Source organism: Ictalurus furcatus, chromosome 25 (assembly GCF_023375685.1).
Source record: "Ictalurus furcatus strain D&B chromosome 25, Billie_1.0, whole genome shotgun sequence".
Lineage (NCBI taxonomy): Eukaryota > Metazoa > Chordata > Actinopteri > Siluriformes > Ictaluridae > Ictalurus > Ictalurus furcatus.
The window spans coordinates 9746027-9767743 of record NC_071279.1 but is presented as its reverse complement, the minus strand read 5'-3'; the positions used below and the strand labels follow the sequence as shown (position 1 = coordinate 9767743).

Genomic DNA, 21717 nt, shown 5'->3' with positions numbered 1-21717 from the left:
CTCATTTTTTAAAGGACCATATTAGTAATATAGACATTGTGTTAAAGTCATTTGTGTGTTAAATATAAAAGACAAAAGTAATTTTAGACAGGGTCACTCATTTTGGCACCTGCCACCAGGAAACTCCCCAAGCATGCTCAAGGGTTTGTGTGTCTGTTTCCATATATATTGTTTATACTGCTAATAATTAACATGAACAAATCCTGGAAATGAGGCATGGTGTCTTAGTGGTTAGCACGTTTGCCTCACACCTTGGGCGTTATGGGTTTAATTCCCGCCTCCGCCCTGTAAGTGAGGAGTTTACATGCTCTCCCTGTGCTTCGGGGGTTTCCTCCGAGTACTCCGGTTTCCTCCACCAGTCCAAAGACCTGCACTGTATTGGCATCTCTAAAGTGAGTGTGTGTGATTGTGTCCTACGATGGGTTGGCACCACTGCCAAGGTAGGGAGTTCCCTAGGATAGGTTCCAGGCTTCCCTGCGACATTGCGTAGGATAAGCAAGAAGGATGGATATCCTAGAAAATTTCAAATTAAATTCTCTGGTATAAAATGTCAAATTGCATAATCAGGCTTATTTAATCATGGGCCTATTTGTGCTTGACTGTAAATATCTTAACTACTGTTTTCATTCTCCTGACGTTTTATTTCTGTGATTTCTCTTTCCATTTATAATCGCTACTTTTATAACTATACACCATTAAAACACATTTTCTTGACACTCATATTCTAAAGGTACAGCACATTGTACAGGTCACACCAGAATCCTCTGCAGACATACAGTACACTTCCACATTTTGATGCTGTGTGTCAGATCTGACAGTCTAGACACACAATGTCAACACACTGATAAAGGGTTTTTAACATGTCATGACATGTTAAACACAACACACACTTTTGTTTTTATTTGACCGCCATACTGTGTTCCAGCACATCATTCATGCAGCAGCTGAACACTGATCAGACCTGATAACGTGTGTCATCTCTCTTTTACATGTACACATATACAAACTCCCATACACAGTTATGACCCATGTTCTACAAATAAAAAGGACACACACACGTCGCAAGCAAATTTGCAAAACAAATGTATACGGACGCGTGAAACAGAAGTAATCCTATATGATAAATAATGACCATGATACAACAAAGCAATGAGAAAAAAACAAGCAAAAGAAGGAAGAGAAAAGCAGAGAAAGAAGAGGCCTGAGTTGTTGTTGTTGTTGTTGTTTTCCAAGATATCCCAACTTCAGGTGAAACTGCTCATAGTTAATAACATGGCTCCTCTTCCAATTTCCTATAATGAGACAGGAATACACCAACTCCAACACCAAAACATGCCTAGGGGTCATCATAAGCATTTGCACACACACACACACACACACACACACACACACACTACCAGCAGCTTGTACAAACCCAAACATGCACTCACCGAGTTTCATTCTTTATCACAAGCTCACATCATTTTTTCCTATCACACACACCTACGGTTAAAAAGCAACCCCCAACATCTCCACTCCTAACCCCAGTGAGAGACTACCTACACACTGCTCTCTCACACACGGCATTCCAAACTCAGCAGTTAATCAATCTCTTCCATATGTCGGGATACACCGCACATTCCAGCGCATATGTTCAGCCACTAGGAATCAGCATACTTGACCCTAAATCTAAGAGATTCCAATCTACAATAAGTCCGATTACGGTTTTTGCTTCTTAGGTAATGATATTGCAGAGGATATCCTTCAAGCGAGTTTGCTTCTTAGACATTTGTTGATGCGTAGAAGTTTTCATCAGAATGGATAAAAAACGCTGGAGTGATGTAATATCACTTAGTTCTTTCCTTTCAGTTTAACTGTGATACAATCTCAATTTTAAAGGTCACAACGTTGCCATGGCTACACCAAGGACGGAAAATGCCTTCAAACTAATTGATTGGCTTTTAACTTACGTACATAATGATGTTCTGTGATTACATAAAAATTAGACAAGACAAGGGTGCTCTCTGAGTGTTCCTGCTCTTTTGTCCTCTGATCTCTGGACCGTGTTAGGATGATCCCCTAGTGCCTCTTAATTCAGTCAGTATGAGCCGAGCAAGCTGGTGTCTGTCTGTGTGCTCCTCAAAGCCAATTTGTGATGCTTCAGCATGAAATACTGGTGATGTGCTCCACAAAGCAGAGCAAAGACAGTAGTTATTGTAGAATGTATTTGTGCAGTTCAATACTCACACACACACACAAACACACCCACACAAACACACCTAACAGCAACAAAACACATGCATACACACATATCACTAAACTAGAAATCACCAAAAAACAGTCCCAACAGATGGAAATCCAAATACCAGGGATACATGATAACTAACAGCTGGCTGGTCTCTCTCTCTCTCTCTCTCTCTCTCTCTCTCTCTCTCTCACACACACACACACACACACACACACACACACACACACACACACACACACACACACACACGCCTCAACAATCCACTCTTCATGAGGTCCTCTTTAACAGAACTTATGGTCATACAAAAAGGCTTTTGTCATACAGCAGTATCCAAGTGACCACACTAACACTTGTACGTCACTAACATAACACTTCTTATGAGTAGTCACACCTAAAAATAAATAAAGAAAAGAAAAACATCATAATAATAATAATAATAATAATAATAATATATTGCAATCTACACAGGTTGGATTATGATTATCTGCAGAGACCTAACTAATTTTCTTCTTAAATGACCACACATTAGATTAGCCAAAGACCAAAATACCCGAAGCACAAAGCATCACTCTTATTGCATTACTACTGTATGTAAGCGCTGTAAATAATTCCTGCTTGACTGATGTCCAATTAAAATACTGCATATCAGTATTAAAATTCTGAAAAAGTCACACACATTAGACACTGGACAATTATTTGCAAAACCAAATCAAATAGAGTTCAGAGAACATACTACAACACACACATCTCTCATTCTATAAATGATTACACACATATAAAATGTTGTTTATTGCATGAACATCTCTGCATACTGCATCTAAGTAGATTAAGAACTGTAAACAATAAAAGCTTAAGAACACCAGGTAGCTATAGGCAGAGGAAAAAAGAAGAGAGGGATTAAGTTCTAACCGTGCGTTCCTGCTGGTTTGTGTCCATTCTCTCGGACTCTCTCTCTCTCTCTCTCTCTCTCTCTCTCTCCTTCTTGCTTTTCTTTGCTTCCTCACTCTCTCTGTAGAGCTTTGCGGGGGCGGGCAGCTTGCATTCTTTACCATGAGGTGATAACAGCTCCCCTGTGTTGTCTTTTCTTTCTTCCACTTTTCTTTTTGTCTTGCTCTCTGCCTCCTATTAGTTTCCCCGTTGCCCCATTCTGCTGTGATATGAATCCCTCCCTCTCCCTCTCTCTCTCTCTCTCTCTCTCTCTCTCTCTCCAGGTAAGCCTGTGTGGTGACTCTCTTGATGTACAGGGGAATCCTAGCTAAGGAAACATTATTCCTCTGAGAATAGCCAGAAGTCCACAGCACAAGTTTTATCCACACACACACACACACACACACACACACACACACACACACACATGACCTTGAGTCTTCCAAATATGGTGTGGGGAATGTAAACAGGAAGGTGGAGCTACATGCGGGCGGAGAGAAAAGTAGTAAAGACACAAAGAGCAAGGTAAGGTCGTGACACATGGGGACAAGAGAGAGAAAAGGTATCGAGAAATAGATGGATTGTGAAGGAGATGAGAGAAAGTAAGAAGAAGTGAGGGAATAAAAATATGTCGTAATGTACTCCACTGCATTACTACAAAATGTAACTCACAAGAGCAAGCCATTAACATCATACATGTGCATACAGTACTATGAATTTGCCTCTCCTAAAATCAGGGCACTGGAATTCTCTCAACATCAGGCATCTCTAATTACACGGCGGTTCAAAACTGACAACCAGATGTGTATCAACTGTAAATCACCGCCCTCTGACAAACACACACACTTGTGTTTGGGTTTGTTTTGCATAAAGTGGCAGAGAAAAGCAGACGGCCTTTAAATATCCGGCCTGTTATTTCCTCTGTCTGGAGCCCGAAATGGGTCCAAAAATGTTTCACTCCCAAAAGCTCTCTCAGTCGCGTACACATGGCGTGGAGTCTGCATTACATTGGGTGCAAGCACACAAAGCAAGATTTTCTGTGTCTCAGAGCTTCTCCTTATGGCTTTCTACAATGCTTTCTATGACAAGGGAACTTCCACACCTTTGTGTACTGTCAACGTTACCATCTATATGAACATTAAATATTTTCTCTTTAGCTGCATCAAGGTCAGAGGCAGGTTATAATAGAAGACAACAATATCTGGCAACATTGTGATGTTGGTGGAGATTAAACATTGTGGTAAAAAGTAAAATTTCATTAAGAGGAGATTCATTCCTGTTTGTTACATGCAAGCTGTGAGGAATAATGTTGCAAGGTTCCTGGTGCCAGATGTGCCACACACAATTTTTACACAGAATGGTGCAAAAGTTATGCAGGCAGAATTGCTTTGTTGATGTGAGAGCTCAGGGGAGAAGGGTCAGACTGGTATGAGCTGACAGGAAGGCTATAGTAACTCAAATAACCACTCTTTGCAACCGTGGTGAGCAGAAAAGCAGCAGAGTGCACAACACATCAAACCTTGAGGTGGATGGGCTACAACAGCAGAAGACCACATCAGATTCAACTCGTGTCAGCCAAGGACAGGAATCTGAGGCTACAGTAGGCAAAGGATCACCCAAACTGAACAGTTGATGGTTTTTTGTTTTAGTTTTTTTTTTTTTTTTTAATCTTCAACTGTAAGTAAATTGTTCCGTATTTTTATAACAGGAAGCTGCCTGTGTTAACTTCTCTTCTCAACAGTTCATTTACTTAAGGATGATTTACAGTACTTAGAGCATTTCGATTCAGTAAAGTGATTCAGTCAGGTGATTCAGTCAGGTGATTATGCTGACACAGTGGACACGCCAGTGAGTATGTTAATGTATCCCTATTCTCAAAAACAAGATTTTTACAATGGTTAACTTCTCTTGAATGGCTGATTCCACTGATAAAGATAATGTTCCAGTGTAATTTGTTAGCACAGAATTCACATTCACGGTTTCAGTACTTCCATAATACATACTTTCAGGACATTTATTTAGATGGCATTGTACCAGGAGCACTTAGCTGCTGAATGGGTATTAAGCATGCTAGCTAATGTTAATAAACACTGAACAAAACTGTCTTTGTTGTTATAGTGTATTGTGACAGATTTGACTGCCAGGATCTATTAACTGTAGACATTTTAATTGTTTCTTTTCTTTGTTATTAAACAATGCACCATACATGGATTATTATAATGGCTTAAAATGATATCTTCATGAGTATTTTAAGCTGACAGATGTACTGTCACATGCAATTAGAGTCGCATTCGTCTTGTTCTTGTATAGTAGTAGAAGGAGTAGTAGTCGTAATTATTATTATTATTATTAGTAGTAGTAGTAGTAGTAGTAGTAGTAGTAGTATTGGTAGTAGTAGTAGTAATTATTATTATTGTTGTTGTTATTAGTAGTAGTAGTAGTAGTAGTAGTAGTGGTAGCAGTAGTAGTAATTATTATTATAATTATTATTATTAGTAGTAGTAGTATTAGTAGTATTGGTAGTAGTAATTATTATTATTGTTGTTGTTATTAGTAGTAGTAGTAGTAGTAGTAGTGGTAGCAGTAGTAGTAATTATTATAATAATAATAATTAGTATTATTATTATTATTAGTAGTAGTAGTAGTATGTATGTATGTATGTATGTATGTATGTGTGTATGTATGTATAAGGAGCAGGGGTCATCAACTGGTCCACCCAGCAAATTATTGTAGCAGACTGAATTGAAAACGAATAAGACAAGTTTAAAAAACTTTAAACTGATGTTCGTTTATTAAAGCCATGAACCATCATAAGTATATAAGCATTAAACAGTAACTGTAGTATATAAGCATTAAACAGTAACTGTTGTCACAAATCAGTCATGTTATTTGCTCCAGACCTTTGTAAGGAAGGAATTTTATGAAACCAGATTTCACAATGTTTAGTTGAATGTCCCTAACCTAGAGGATCATTCATTCATTCATTCATTCAATTAAAACACTCAACAAAGTTTATTGAGGTCAGGATTAATGCTATGAAAAGGATAACCTCTACATCAAAGTACCTTCCTCTATTTGACAGCTAAACATGGCTTTTAGCTCTGGAGGACAAAAGAGAGTCTTTCCAGGACTTTGGTTTGTGTCTTAAAGCCGTTTCATGTCTTAAAGCCACAGCTATGAGCATTCCAACAATATAGCACAAGAAGGGAAGGCAATTCAAGAAGACCCCAGAGGGTTTTGCAGGACTATGGACAAACCAAATGTTCCCTTATATGTATGCAAATGATTATGTCAATGTCTATGTGTGTATGTGTGTGTGTGTGTCTGTGTGTGTGTGTGTGTGTGTATGTGTGTGTGTGTGTGTATTGAAAGTATGTGGTCCACATCTCCCTTGTAAGTGAAACCTACTTCCACATGCTGTAAATATTCCCAAGACACTGGTGTCAAAGACTTCAATTTCCTGTAAACAACAACATCCTGAGCCCACTGACAGTGTACAGTAAATAGTGGTGAGAGAATAAGTGGAGAATGTCAAACCTACATACAAACAATTCACAAATAAGCATTTGTGTGTTTGCAGCTAACAAGTTAAAAGAATCAAGCAACTTGACTGACATTTTTTTTAATCCTCATGCTGTGTCCACTACTCTGCAATATATAGTGTATACCCTTGATTCAGATCAATTCTTTTGGTTTTACAGCACAACCATTGTACAACTGATATCAAGAATATAATTACTATAATAATATCAATAGATCTCTTATGACCTATAGTCTAAGCAATATACAGACAACAATGTTCATGGAAGACACACAAAGTCCTTCACATGCTTGCGGATGATCCTGATGGCAGATTAAACATGATCATTTGGACCCAAAATGAATATAAGAACATGTGTGTGTGTGTGTGTGTGTGTGTGTGTGTGTGTGTGTGTGTGTGTGGCTACAGTACCTCCTGTTGTAATGTTCTCATAGGAATCCCAGTGAACTAGAGGATCCAGTGTGTCGTAGTCAATGGAAATGGCAGAGCTGTTCTTCCAGCCAACACTACCTTTATACAGAGTAGCTAATATCAGCATGACAGTACAAAACCATGACATGTACAGTATATAAGTTTTCTTATTATTTTTTTTTTTCTGAATGTATGGACATCTACTTTAAACAGAAATATGAATATGTATTTGTACCCTAATGCACACACATACACACAGTACAATCTTCCTGATACAGCATGATACAACAACATTAGTTAATCATGAGCATGTTTATAGCTAGAGGAACTGTTGCTTCATCTCCTTCTTATTTTCCCCCTAAACTTCCCTCTACTGGACAATAAGGGTATCAGTCTTAATGTACGACCAAAGCAATTTCAATTCCTTGTCTTATACTTATTAATTCAATCCAGTAGCACTGTTTAGGATTTCAGGATCAGCAAACTTACCTTGTGGAAAACCTGGAATTTTCGCCATATTTTCTGAGAAAACTATCTCCACCTCTCCTTCCTCCGGAAATCTGGGATCTAGGTTTGTAATAGTGGAAATAAGTAAAATAGCTCAAAAGAATGAATCATAAAATGTTTTACTCTTACATACAACCTACTAATGCTTGTTTGATTAAAAAACAAACAAACAAACAAACAAACAAACAAAAAAACCAATCTACCTTTAATTTGGACGTGAAGAATTATGTCAAATCTCAAACTAACAAGTTTGTCACAGGGTCATACCCTAACTTCTTCCTATTTACTGAATGTTTTAGGGTTTCTTTCATGCATTAAGTAGTGCAGGCCAAATGCAATGCATTATTCAGATATAAGCAAAGCAGACCCGGTCTTTATAATATACGTTATATACGTTATAGTCATTTCTTCATGAAAAAGCTCCAGACAGGAAAACAAGCAAAGGTCATGTCCATTATGCTGCCATGTTCAGTGGTAATAATGGTTTCCATCAGCCCGTGTGTGGTGTTAATGCTTTAGTCTGCTCTATATTTCAGATGTCATCACAGCATCACAGCATTCTAGTTATATTCACAGATGGTTTAAAATGCGACTAACATGTGACGCTCTCACTGCCGTGGCTGGGGTTCGATTTCCATTCAGAGAACCAACCCCAGATACTGAAGGGTTGTATGAGCCAGTGCACTCTCAGTGCCGGTCCCAAGCCCTGATAATGGGGAGGGTTGTGTCAGTTGGGTAAAACTTATGTGGACAGGTGAGCTGCTGTGGTGACCTGGAAAAGGGTCAGCCGAAAGAGAAAAAAAAATGCTGAATACAAATAAACTTTTTGTATTGAACATAATATATTCTCAGTGGATATAAATACAGATACAAATAGACTATCCACTATAAATTGTTTTGTCAAAAAGGTTCACACGGCACTGAGACTAGTTTTTATTTGATATATATACTTTTTTGTGGGTCCTTATACTCATGGGACAAACAAAAACCACATCACATGATGCATTCATCCATCCATCCATCCATCCATTTTCCATACTACTTATCCTACACAGGGTCACAGGGAGCCTGGAGCCTATCCCAGGGAACTTGGGGCACAAGGACGGGGTGCCAACCCATCCCAGGCTCGTATGATGCATTTACCACATTTATTTATGACATGCTGACAGTGTTGGCATTTCTAGCTCTGTTTTTTGTCTCCACAGTGTTTCCCAGTAAATCTAGAGGCATTGTGGTAGGGTTCATATTACCACTAATGGTTTGGACCACATCTGTTTCAAGTTTAAATCCAAATACAGATACAGATATGAATATTTGGAGCACAAAACAGATACAGATACAGTACCTGTACAAATGGTGGCCTTGCATTAAACATCCCTTATTTAAAATATGGGCATATAAACAATATCAGATATACCATTTTCACTAAATCAACATTGAGTGGCCATATCTGGCTGAACCTGTTATCATGTAGAGTGTTTATCATTGCAACACTTGCCCTATGAATGTATTAAGATTAAATGAGCACAGACGTACCACAGGTAAACGTTCTACTTTCTATTGTCACGGGTAGCCACATTGGTTCAGTCCATTATGTATTACACACCTACAGTGCATGATTTGACAGGTGCAAAAAGTGTCCATTGCTCCATACTTGTTTGTCTTGATTTGTTTGTATTGTACTAGACAGTTACTGCACGAGTATTCAGAAATACTCCAGAGTAGTACTAAAGTATGTGATTTGAGAAACAGACTATAGAACAGATATATTCAAAACATTTTTCCCCAGGAGCTTCTGAGAGGTTTTTTTTTTTTTTTTTTGGTTAACGCAAAACATTTCGCATTTTCCTTGATGGAAAGCAGGGACACTGCATCAAGTGCATCCTTCGAGATGGTCCTTGCTGCAGAAACAAAAGTCCAGCAGCTGCTGCTGGATCTGACCCTAATCCCTAACCCTAACACATGATAGGTGATTATAGGCAACATATTAAACACACTTATCCAGCCTGGAACACACTGAATAGTTTCCTTGACCTTTGGCTCACCCTCTGGACTTATTGCTATTATTATTATATATATTTATTACCTGTGTCTTTGAAACACTGCAAGCACTAGCCAAAACATTAGTGTGAAATGGCAGGAAGGGGCGGGGTAGTTCATAACAAATGTTGATTGGCTCATCTGCTATTTTTATTATGATTATATTATTTAAAAAAAAACAGAAAGCTGTTTTGGCATATATCCCGGCATATGCTGATATTAAAATGTGGTACTCCTACACAAAATGTATAAAAGTTGGCAGGTCTTCAGTCTGTTAAATATTTCAATCCTCACCTGCAACCCCCCACCCCCACCCTTTTGCAATTTTTTTGGGCGGCATGCCCAGAAGGACAACCAAAAATCTTTTCCCTCTCTGAAGTGCATGATTTCAGACATCCCCTACTCAGTGTTTGTACCTTTGTTTGCAAGATCAAGGTCCTTTTTGTGGAAGACGGAAGGGTGTCCATGAAAAGTGCCTGTGTGAAACTGTATGCGAAACACAGTCTCTCTGCTCCTCTTGGCAACGTTCTTATAATAGCATACAATCTGCAGAAAATATGAATTACCACTTGCCAAATGAAAGGTTAAAAATACGGTACGTTGACACTTAGGCTACAAAACGTTAACAGTGTATGAGTGAGTGGCCACCTAGAACATGTCATTAACTCACCACAATGTCCCCTTTGAGAAGCTGTGGTGGTTCCAGTGCAAAATACACTTTGTCTGTCTGCCCCACAGAGATCTGACTGAGAGTCATATACAGTTAATGATACTGCCACATCGCCACACATGATCACTTTATTTGTATAAAATATATGCGTCTTACTGTATTCCTGTTGTGCACACCAGCTGCATGTCTTGGTATACTCTCACAAACAGTCCACATACTAAAAAAGGACAAAAGATTCAGAAAGTAATTTAATAATTATAATTTAATACATTATTTTGATGCGTATGCGTGGGTGTGTGTGTGTGTGTGTGTGTGTGTGTGTGTGTGTGTGTGTGTGTGTGTGTGTGTGTGTGTGTGTGGCTCTTGCCTGTCTGGTGAAAGTTTGGCATGTGCTTCAGAGAGATGCAGTGGAAGAGAAGAGGAGAGGAGTTTATCTTTATCTGATGGGCCAGAAGCTTGCCAAACATCTGCACATACCTGAACCACATACAATATCGTCAATCTCCCCGTAGCATTGCAGTGAAATTCTTTCAGTAGAAACACACACAGAATAAAATCTTTGAAATATCTGATGCTTTTTAAGAAAAACAAGGGACTGGGTTCTGCTTAAGAGGCACAAAACACTTTTTTTGGATGAAAACTTTTTTTTAAGGAGAAAGATTAAATGTCTGACACAGATTCTACAGTCTCTGAAGCTGTACTGGAGGAATGGCACAACGTTCTTCCAAAACATATTCCCTTGTTTCATATTTTGATGGTGGTGGTGGAAAACATGTCAGACCAAAATCTCCCACAGGTGTTCAACTGGGTTGAGATCAAGTGATTGTAGAAGACCATAGCATATGATTTTATATCATTTTCATCCTCGTCAAACCATTCAGTGAGCCCTCATGCCCTGTGAAGTTAATCTAAGCGACCGCTCACATAATTATAGAAATGTTTCATCATGGAATAAAGCTGATAACCTTGTAGAAAAACCCTGTATTAATTTCTGCCAAGGCTACATCAGTATTTTTCTGAGCTTTTGGATGGCCATAAACTAAAGTCCTTAAATAAAAATGTGCTATTAAAAAAACAATAGTCATACAACCATATAAGCATATAAGTAATATAATACAATATTATAAATATATAAATCACATAAAGCATACAATAGTCATATAATCTTTATATCTGTAAGCTTGTATCCAACTATCATTAACAAAGAGATTTTAGAAGACTTCACAAGGAATGCTAAGTACATAAACAAGTGAACTTTAACCCATGAAGGCAAACTACTTCCTATAGTATAAGATTCAGGCCTGTACACGGTAAAATCCCTAGTGTTGAATTAACACCCAGAGTGTTAATTTATGTCCAATGGACTTATATAAATACTGTAAGGTGTAAATTCAACACTGTGGGTATTAAATCAACACTGGATTTTGCAGTGTATTGCCCCAGGATTCAGGCCTGTACTATCACAGGATTCAGGCCTGTATTACCCCAGGATTCAGGCCTGTACTGCCACAGGTTTCAGGCCTGTACTGCCCCAGGATTCAGGCCTGTACTACCCCAGGATTCAGGCCTGTACTGCCCCAGGATTCAGGCCTGTACTACCACAGGATTCAGGCCTGTACTGCCCCAGAATTCAGGCTTGTACTGTGCCCGCATGTCTGTAGAGTTCCCTGTGATTTTTTTGCACCCCACAGTAAAATCCCTAGTGTTGAATTAATACCCAGCATGTTCATTTATGTTCAGTGGACTTATATAAACACTGTAGGGTGTAAATTCAACACTGTGGGAGTTAAATCAACACTGGATTTTGCAGTGCACTGAACTCTCAAATGTGCATTCATGTTTGTAATGAGCGGTTTATGCACTGCAACCTGGCTCTAATATCCCCCTATGTGTAGTTGTGGAATGACTGTTCTTGCTGACAGTCTAATCACATTCTTCATTAAAATTCTTAGTCACCTACTGTTGTTCTACTGTTATACGCTCACTGAGCACTTTATTAGGGACACCTGTACACCTACTCATTCATGCAATTATCTAATCAGCCAATCATGAGACAGCAGTACAATGCATAAAATCATACAGATATGGGCCAGCAGCTTAATGGGTATTGTTCATATCAACCATCAGAATGGGGAATAAATGTGATCTCAGTGATTTTGACTGTGGCATGATTGTTGGTGCCAGATGGGCTGGTTTGAGTGTTTGTATAACTGCTGATATCCTGGGATTTTCATACACAACAATCTCTGTAGTTTGCTCAGAATGGCGTAATAAGCAAAACGCACCCAGTGAGCGGCAGTTCTGCAGACAGAAACGCCTTGTTGATGAGAGAGGTCAACGGAGAATGGCCAGACTGGTTCATGCTGACAGAAAGGCTACAGTAACTCAGATATCCACTCTGTACAATTGTGGTGAGCAGAAATTAATCTCAGAATGTACAAAACGTCAAACCTTGAGGTGGATGGGCTACAAAAGCAGAAGACCACGTCGGGTTCTTCTTCTGTCAGCCAAGAACAGAAAGCTGAGGCTACAGTGGGTACAGACTCACTAAAACTGGACAGTATGTAATTCCAAGACTGGAAAATGTAGCCTGGTCTGATGAATCTCGATTTGTGCTGAAGCCAGAGAAAGGAGGATCAGAATTTGATACCAACAACGTGAATCCATGCACCCAGCCTGCCTTGTGTTAACAGCCCAGGCTGGTGGAGGTGGTGTAATGTTGTGGGGAATGTTTTCTTGGCACACTTTGGGCCCATTAATACAAATCAATTATTGCTTGAATGCCACAGCATATTTGAGTATTTTTGCTGACCATGTGCATCCCTTTATGGCCACAGTTTACCATCTTCTAATGGCTACTTCCAGCATGATAATGCACCACGCAAAAGTGGTTTCATGAACATGACCATGAGATCAGTGTTCTTCAGTGGCCTTCCCAGTCACCGGATCTGAATCTAGTACCACATCCTTTGGCATGTGGTAGAACCGGAGATTTGCAGCATGAAAGTGCACCTGAAAAATCTGCAGGATTGAGTGATGCAATCATATCAACATGGACCAGAACCGCAAAGGAAGGTTTCCAACATCTTCTGGAATCTGTGCTACAACAGTGATTCTAATAGAGTGTTCACTGAGTGTATATCACACTAATCCATAAGAATCATGATAATAATCTGTCTTTCCTACAGATATATATGTAGATGTCACTTTAGATACTGTTCAGTTTTCCTGTTACCACCCCAAAGTTGACTATTTTCCTATAACAGCACATCCCAAGATGTTTTATTCCTCTTATACCACAGTGATTTGCCAACATTAACAATTTGTAATTTATTTAATAATAGCAACTTATTTCAGCACTGTGGTATAAGTTTATATGTTATACAAATAAAATGTGCAGTATACAAAGGATGTTCAGAGGCAGCTATAAAAGCTATGTATGTGTGAGTTATTACAGAATATTTACTCTTATTACAGGATAGTTATAAAACGTTCACCAAGGGAACTGCAAGCTTATGAACTGAATCATTTGAATTTATGGGTATGCAGAAGTTGAATTTGCACTCTTAGACTGAAAGCTAAAGGGTAAATCAGTGTATCACAGAAAAAGGAAGTAGAAAATGGATAATGCATGTTCTATGTCATATCCTTATGATTTGACCTCAAATCACATTTTAGACATTCCTCTTCATAACCCTTTGCTCTTGTGACTGATCTGCTGCAATAAGAAGCCTAAACTTCCTGTTTCATATTTTTTCAATGAAACTTAGAGTATTGCTCCAGAGTTTATAAAAAATAAAATAAAATAAATGTAGGTGTGATCATTAGAGAGAAAATGTTTGCCTTTTCTGGGATGGAGTCATAAGGGAAGCCATCTTATCACTGTAGAACCTTTTCATGGTGTACCAGTCTAAGGCCTTCTCTCCACTGCGAGATAGAGAGTGAGAGAGATATAGAGAGAAAGGCGGAGATAGAGAGATCAATTACATATTATTATACAATGAGAAATCCATGGATAGATAGTGTAGATGTGCATCAAGGTTGCATTTAGAATATTGTATAGTTAGTGCAGTAATACAGTATGTATCATATATCAGTTTAAGGTTGTGTGTGTGTGTTATTGATCTTTCATGTAGCTATGAAACTGGCAAGGAGCAGGCATTTAGCTGTCACATGGCAACCCTCCCACAAACAAAACAAAACTGTGGCTCAAAGTTCATCAAAGGAGCCTGTTAGCATTAAGTTAAATCTGACTTCTCAATCCGTCTTTACTTAATATGAACGTTGATTTAATACTGTGTTTGCAATATGTATTTATATTTATAAGACATGAGCTCCATCTAAGTTGAAAAAGAATGTTGAGGTAAATTTTGCTAATTTGCTAACATCAACTGGTTATAGTGAACTAAGTTGGCCTGTTTTCATTGCTAATACCATATTAGACTAGCTTTGATTAAACACAGTTGGTTAATCAGCAAGTCAAATTCAAGTTTGTAGTAAATATTTACATGATATTTCATTTCAGATTAATTCATTAGCAAACTACGTAGCATTAGTCTTGCACATGACCAGTGACTGAATGATGTTTTCAAGTAAAATAGCATAATTGCTTTATAACAAAACAAAAAAGTCATCTTAAAACAGTTGTACATTAGTTTTAGAAACAAAAGTTATATTTCACATGAAAATATGACTAATTAATTTAATCAGTTAAATACTTTATGCATTTTAATACTATATACTATATATTATATTACTATACTCAGTTTTTGTCTGGATACTTCCACTTTTTGTTAAGTAAGATTTTAAGCCATTATCTACACTGTCACTTAAATATTATTTATCAGTACTTTTTCCACCCGTGTTTATTACACTCTCAGTTGTGTGCAAAATGCTTAGTCTATATCATCCCAATTGCTTAAAATGTGTTTCCAGTTTAAGACTTGCTAGTTTACATGACAGCTTGAATATGTGTAATGTTAGTTTTACCTGCTAGAGACGCTAGGAAGGTTGATGTAGGATGAAATGACTACTCCTACCCGGTCTTTAGTGCCCTATTAAAGAAACAATGATAGAATGTGTATGTGACTTAGCATACTTAACAGTGTATTATAGAAGTACACTGTCTCTCTCATACATATGGAATACATTGCATTTATTATCATCATTATGTTATGTTATGAGGTAGGTAGGTATGTGTATATATATATATATATATATATATATATATATATATATATATATATATATATATATATATATATATATATATATATGACGACCACCACCTTAAGTACATGTTAGTACATGTCGGTTGGTTAATGTAACATGTAGGGGTAAACTAAATCAAACATGTTCTATAAGAATGAATATGAATTATTCATAATATGACGTGCATAATTTCAAATTGTTTATATAATTTGCCAATTGACACTGATCCTCCTTATTGAATGTAGAAAGACGCACTAATAATAAACACCAATAATTTCATCTCAACCTGGTTTGCGTCATTCTTCTTCCATTTCTCTTCAAATCCCCAGAGTACATACTAGAACTACAGTAGGATCTGAAGAGAAATGGATGAAGAATTATAATTAATTATCTTATAGAGCAGGCTTGATTTAGTTCACCCCAACCCAATCAACCCTTGATTTAATACATTAATTAACAAACATGTACTAACGTACTTAAGGTGGTCGTTATTCATGCATGAATTCATAAGACTCACGTCGTAGTTAAGGTTAGCTCTGCATTAGTTTGAGACTAGTACATTCCTTAACTCATCATTAGTTCAAGTAAGTATCAATTCAGGTATTAGCGCATGATTATTCATGTGCCGTTATTGTAAAGTGCTATCATTATTTTGTAAACTGTGAAGCCATTACATTTAAATGGAATCACCTCTGGGATCTTAACATAGATTGCTAACTGTTGCCTTCACAGGCAGTAACATCGCTGCTGCCTTGAGTAAACAATAACATAAGTGTAGGAAATAAAAACTGCTTTTGCTTGTGGAGTCAGATTTTTGGACCATACTGCATTAGGAAGGATAGAAGGAGTCTAATAGAGAACATTCATCAAAACATGTGGAATATTAATGATAACTACGGAAGATTGATGTAGGCACAAGGTCTGTAAGAGAGGGATGTGAAGGGAACAAAAAGGTTGAGGGCTGAGTGTTTACCCTGCAGTGCAGCAGAAGGGCATGCTCGCTGTGTGTGTTGAGCCAGTTCTCTATGCTTTTACATATAGAACACAGTAAATGTAGGGATGGAGCATGCTGTCCGGGCCAGCCAACATCCAGTACCTGAGAGAGCACACATATAAATGTAAGAGACATGTGGCCATGAAGTGAACAGGTTATAAATATATCTTGCAACCAAACTTTCTGAATTGTAGACTTTACCCTGACGTTTAACCTCCTTAGCTCTTCCCTGGGCTCCGAGAGGTTGATAACCTGCCATTGGGGAAAACACAAGCTCTTTTTATAACACTGACTCATACACCAACTTGATTACTGAATCCAGCAAATATTTGGCCTATTATATACTCTAAAAGATAATGTAGATGAATTCATTAAAAATGTTATGTTTGTATAAAGCTGAATGTCCTCACCATGTAATTGTCCGAGTGTTTGAACTGCAACATCTGTGTGATGTTGTATAAGTTGTGCAGGTAGGCCTTCTCTGGGCATGTCTGATTGAAGGATAACGCAATGATGCGTTCTGTGATGTAGTTCAGGTCAAATTCACATCCTTCTGCCATCATTGTACTGCTCTATAATAATAACAACAGGAGCTGTGGCAACAAAAAGGTTAATATACAGCTAAAGGAAAACTCCACCCTGAAACACATTAAATACATTCACTGACCACTTTATTAGGAACACCTGTACTCCTGCTCATTCATGCAGTTATCCAATCAGCCAATCATGTGGCAGCACCACAGTGCATAAATATAGGTCAATGGGGAAAAAATGTCTTAATGATTAAAGTGATTTCAAATGAAGCATGGTCTGATGCCTCCGAATGAGGCATGGTCTGATGATCTCCCAGGATTTCATGGATAACAGTCTATTCAGTTTACACAGAACGGTGTGAACACAAAACGAAACAAAACATCCACTGAGCAGAAGTTCTGCAGGATTAAACTCAGAGAAGAATATCCAGACTGCTTCCACCTTCCTACAGTAACTCAAATAAACACTCTTTACAATCGTGATAAGCTGAAAAGCATCTCAGAACACATTGCTCCTTCAAATGGATGTGCTACAATAGCAGCAGACCACATAGGGTTCTACTCCTTTCAGTCACAAACAGGAATCTGAGGCCACACTGGGTGCAGGTTCACTGAAACTGGACAGCTGAAGATAGATAAACATTGCATAGTCTTTTTCCATTTTCTGATATTGCACTGGAACATTGCTAGCATAGTTCCAATGGCAATTAATAGGAGAAAATATTACAGCAATCTCAAACATAAGTGATGGTAAAAAAAATAAAAAAATTTAAAAAATACCATAAAGATCAAGCTTCTTTTCGCACTCACCATTTTTCAGTTACATTTAATGTCGCATTAATGAGAAATCCAGTGTGGAATAGGGGAGACAACAAATGTTAGATACAAGGTTCCAGAATGCAATGCAGCTCTATGACACAGTTGAACCGAGTTACAGTAAAGCCTCAGTTCACTAGATAGCAATCTACAACTTGACAAGCATAATGGTGCTGAGAAGAGTGAACAGATGAGGAGATAAGAGAGCAAGGAAGGCTAAAGGAATAAAGCACTGCTGCATCAGTCTCTTTGAGTAGAGATGAAGTAAAGTTAATCCCATTCACACCACTATCAGCAGGTAGTCAAAAATGTGTTGTGGGTAATCTAGGCCTCATTAACCAAAGTGAAAACACACTGACATGTTGGTGGTTTTGAACACATCATTTAGGTGCTGGATCATTCTCAATACTGCATACTGCAAGGTTTATTCATATACAATATAGCAAGCTGCAGTTTGACCATTTACAGATCATGTGTTTCCTTGGGTCATGGCTAAAGCTAAACTTGAAGTGACAAATAAATAAATAGATAAACAAACAAGTTATGATGCTGTGTTGAATATTGCTACCATTTTATCTTCACACAATCTTTATAAAAATATCTGTTCCAGATTTCATGGGAAGGACAGTTTAACAGATCTGAAACAATAAAAGAATACATTTAATTACCTATTGAACGTTATACCCTCATCAAATGTACACAAATTCTTACTCATACATATTCTTGTTGTTTACATTCATTAAAAGCAGACAATTACATATATTACAAAACATACATAAAAACACATCCTTACACACACTCTGAATTATAGTATAACATACACCTATCAGCCTTAACATTAAATCCACCTGCCTAATATTGTGTAGGTCCCCTTGTGCCGCCAAAATACCTCTGACCCGTCGAGGCATGGACTCCACAAAACCTCTGAAGGTGTGCTGTGGTATCTGGCACCAAGACGTCAGCAGCAGATCCTTTAAGTCCTGTAAGTTGCGAGGTGGGGCCTCTATGGATTGGACTTGTTTGTCCAGCACACACCACAGACGCTCGATCACATTGAGATCTGGGGAATTTGGAGGTCAAGTCAACATCTTGAACACTTTTGTCATGTTCCTCAAACCATCCCTGAACAATTTTTGCAGAGTGGCAGGGTGCATTATCCTGCTGAAAGAGGCCACTGCCATTAGGGAACACCACTGCCATAAAAGGCGCGTACTTGGTCATTGCCCAGAACATCACACTGCCTCCACCAGCTTGCCTTCTTCCCATAGTGCATCCTGATTCCATATCTTCCCCAAGTAAACGCCACACACGCACCAGCCGTCCACATGATGTAAAAGAAAACGTGATTCATCAGACCAGGCCTCCTTCTTCCATTGCTCCATGGTCCAGTTCTGATACTCACGTGCCCATTGTAGGTGCTTTTGGTGGTGGACAGGGGTCAGCACAGGCACTCTGACCGGTCTGTGTCTATGCAGTCCCATACACAGCAAGCTGTGATGTATTGTGTGTTCTGACACCTATCTATCATAGCCAGCGTTAACTTTTTCAGCAATTTGTGCTACGGTAGCTCTTCTGTAGGATCATACCAGACGGGCTAGTCTTTGCTGACTGCGTGCATCAATAAGCCTTGGGCACCCATGACCCTGTCGCTGGTTCACCGGTTGTCCTTCCTTGGACCTCTTTTAGTATGTACTAACAACTGCATACGGGGAACACCCCACAAGACCTGCCGTTTTGGAGATGCTCTGACCCAGTCATCTAGCCATCACAATCTGGACCTGGTCAAAGTCACTCAGATCCTTACGCTTGCCCATTTTTTCTGCTTCCAACACATCAACTTCAAGAACTGACCGTTCACTTGCTTCCTAATATATCCCACCCATTGGCAGGAGCCATTGTAATGAGATAATCAATGTTATTCATATCACTGTCGGTGATTATAATGTTATGGCTGATCTGGGTAACGTATGTCATAAAGTATGACAACACAGTCATAATGTGTCTGTGGTGAAATAAATACACAGTTCAACTTTATCATTCAAAGTCATCCACCTTGGCTACTCTGAACAAACTGGACACACCTTATGAGAAGACAGGAAATAAAAAGTTTCTATCTTTACTACCATTTTTGGTTCCAGAGTAAGGGAATGCAGCTTATTAATGAAAGATGGGTTTCACTTTATACTTCAAAGAAATGGTATGTTTACATTTGCCGTACATAAGCACTCCTCTCTCGTTCGTGTGTTCAAACTGGTTACTGTTTAATGAATATATTAATATATATTATCACAATATAGTGGAGTCTTTGTTTTGATATTAGCAACGTTGCATATAGAACAAAGTTCAAAGTCGTGCTAAATACATAGCGCTTACCTGAACAATGGGATTACAGGGTGTGCAGTCCTACAGGAACATCTGTTATATTCACCCAGTAAAGATGACAAAATGAACAGGAAAAGCAAGAAGGGGAGACGAGGACAGAAAGAGGAACACGCACTGTATGCCACATGCTAGAGCTCACATGCACTTTGGCCAGTATTCTGTATGTGTGCGCGTTCTTCTGCTGTCAGCACTTGTTTCTCAGTAAGTATGACTAAAGCAAAGAAGTCAAGATTAAGGGACACACCCCTTGCCTATAATACAGACAATTCTCTGAGTCATATCATAAAAGGAATACAGTGTGCACTGCTCTAGTCCTAAATATTTTACTGTATTCAAAACACATTTCAATTAGTAGATAATAGCACATTATAAATTAGCAAGTTCATAAATTCATCAAACTATACATTTATTTATTATCATCTATCAGCAGGTGCACATAAAATACAAAAAATTATTTCCCTACAATCTGTCAAGTATCAAGTGGTACTGAGTTATAATCTGTGGAAGGAGATATGAGTGATTGTGATTGGAAGAAGCTTTATTATACCCTGTAGAAAACATGGTACAGTGGCAAATAAAGATCTTGGGTTATAAAGTTAAATATTACCTATCTTTTGAGGTACAACTAACTAAACTTATGTTCATATTTATATAATTGACAATATTTCAAATTTCACTGCTGCTTCAGAATACAGTACTGAACAATGCAGGAATGTTTCTTGTTGTATCCTGTAGTGACAATTTTTTTTCATCCTTAAAATAAATTATTTCAACAGATTTCATTGCACCAGGTACGAATAGTTGTGGTTCTTTTTGTTAGGAGAGGCATGTAGTTTACAGTCAGAATCAAAATGCCTTCTGTCCTATAAGCCATACCTATATTATGTGGCCAAAAGTATGTGGAGATTTGACTCATATGAGGTTCTTCCCCAAACTGTTGCCACAAAGTTGCTGTAGCATCAACATTTGCTCTAACTGGAACTCAGGCCTCGTCACCAAACATTAGTACCTGACCTCACTAAAGCTTTTGTTGCTGAATGGACAAATCCCCATGGCTACGCTCTAAAGTTTAGGGGAAAGCCTTCCAAGAAGAGTGGAGGTTATTATACAGTTCATACAGGATTTTGGTGAAAATTATTGATTTTGCTGTGGCTTTTTCAAAATTTGCGATGCAAATTGTGGAGTTTTTTGTGCTGTTTTTGCGGAATTTTTATTTTTTTGCTGTTTTGGCGAAATTACAATTGCACAAAATTGTTTTGCATGGTCTTTCGCAGTGATGTTTGTTGGTAAATGAGAACTTTTAGCTGTTACTCATGTTTGATGCATGTGAATCAAAGAGGGCTTTTACTGAATGTGCGTTGTGATGATGTCACACGACACGTCTTAGCCCAAGTCTGCGGAAAATTTGCGGTAATTTTGAAAAAGTGCAAGCTCCTCGGAATACTGCGAAGTTTCCTT

General features: G+C 38.2%; 1 protein-coding gene across 1 annotated transcript in view; it reads right to left on the bottom strand.

Annotated features, from left to right (window-relative positions):
* Nucleotides 1-17499, bottom strand: part of si:ch211-191a24.3 (tensin-3) — a 47447-nt gene extending 29948 nt beyond the window's left edge. Inside the window, exons 1-11 of the mRNA XM_053614894.1 lie at nt 16939-17499; nt 16730-16780; nt 16508-16630; nt 15313-15377; nt 14167-14250; nt 10691-10800; nt 10480-10540; nt 10324-10399; nt 10070-10199; nt 7596-7673; nt 7107-7205 (exon numbers count right to left, since the gene is read on the bottom strand). Coding sequence (XP_053470869.1) covers nt 7107-7205; nt 7596-7673; nt 10070-10199; nt 10324-10399; nt 10480-10540; nt 10691-10800; nt 14167-14250; nt 15313-15377; nt 16508-16630; nt 16730-16780; nt 16939-17091 — 1030 coding nt within the window. The 5' untranslated portion in view covers nt 17092-17499. The remainder of the gene's footprint in view (nt 1-7106; nt 7206-7595; nt 7674-10069; nt 10200-10323; nt 10400-10479; nt 10541-10690; nt 10801-14166; nt 14251-15312; nt 15378-16507; nt 16631-16729; nt 16781-16938) is intronic.
* Nucleotides 17500-21717: the final 4218 nt, after the last annotated feature.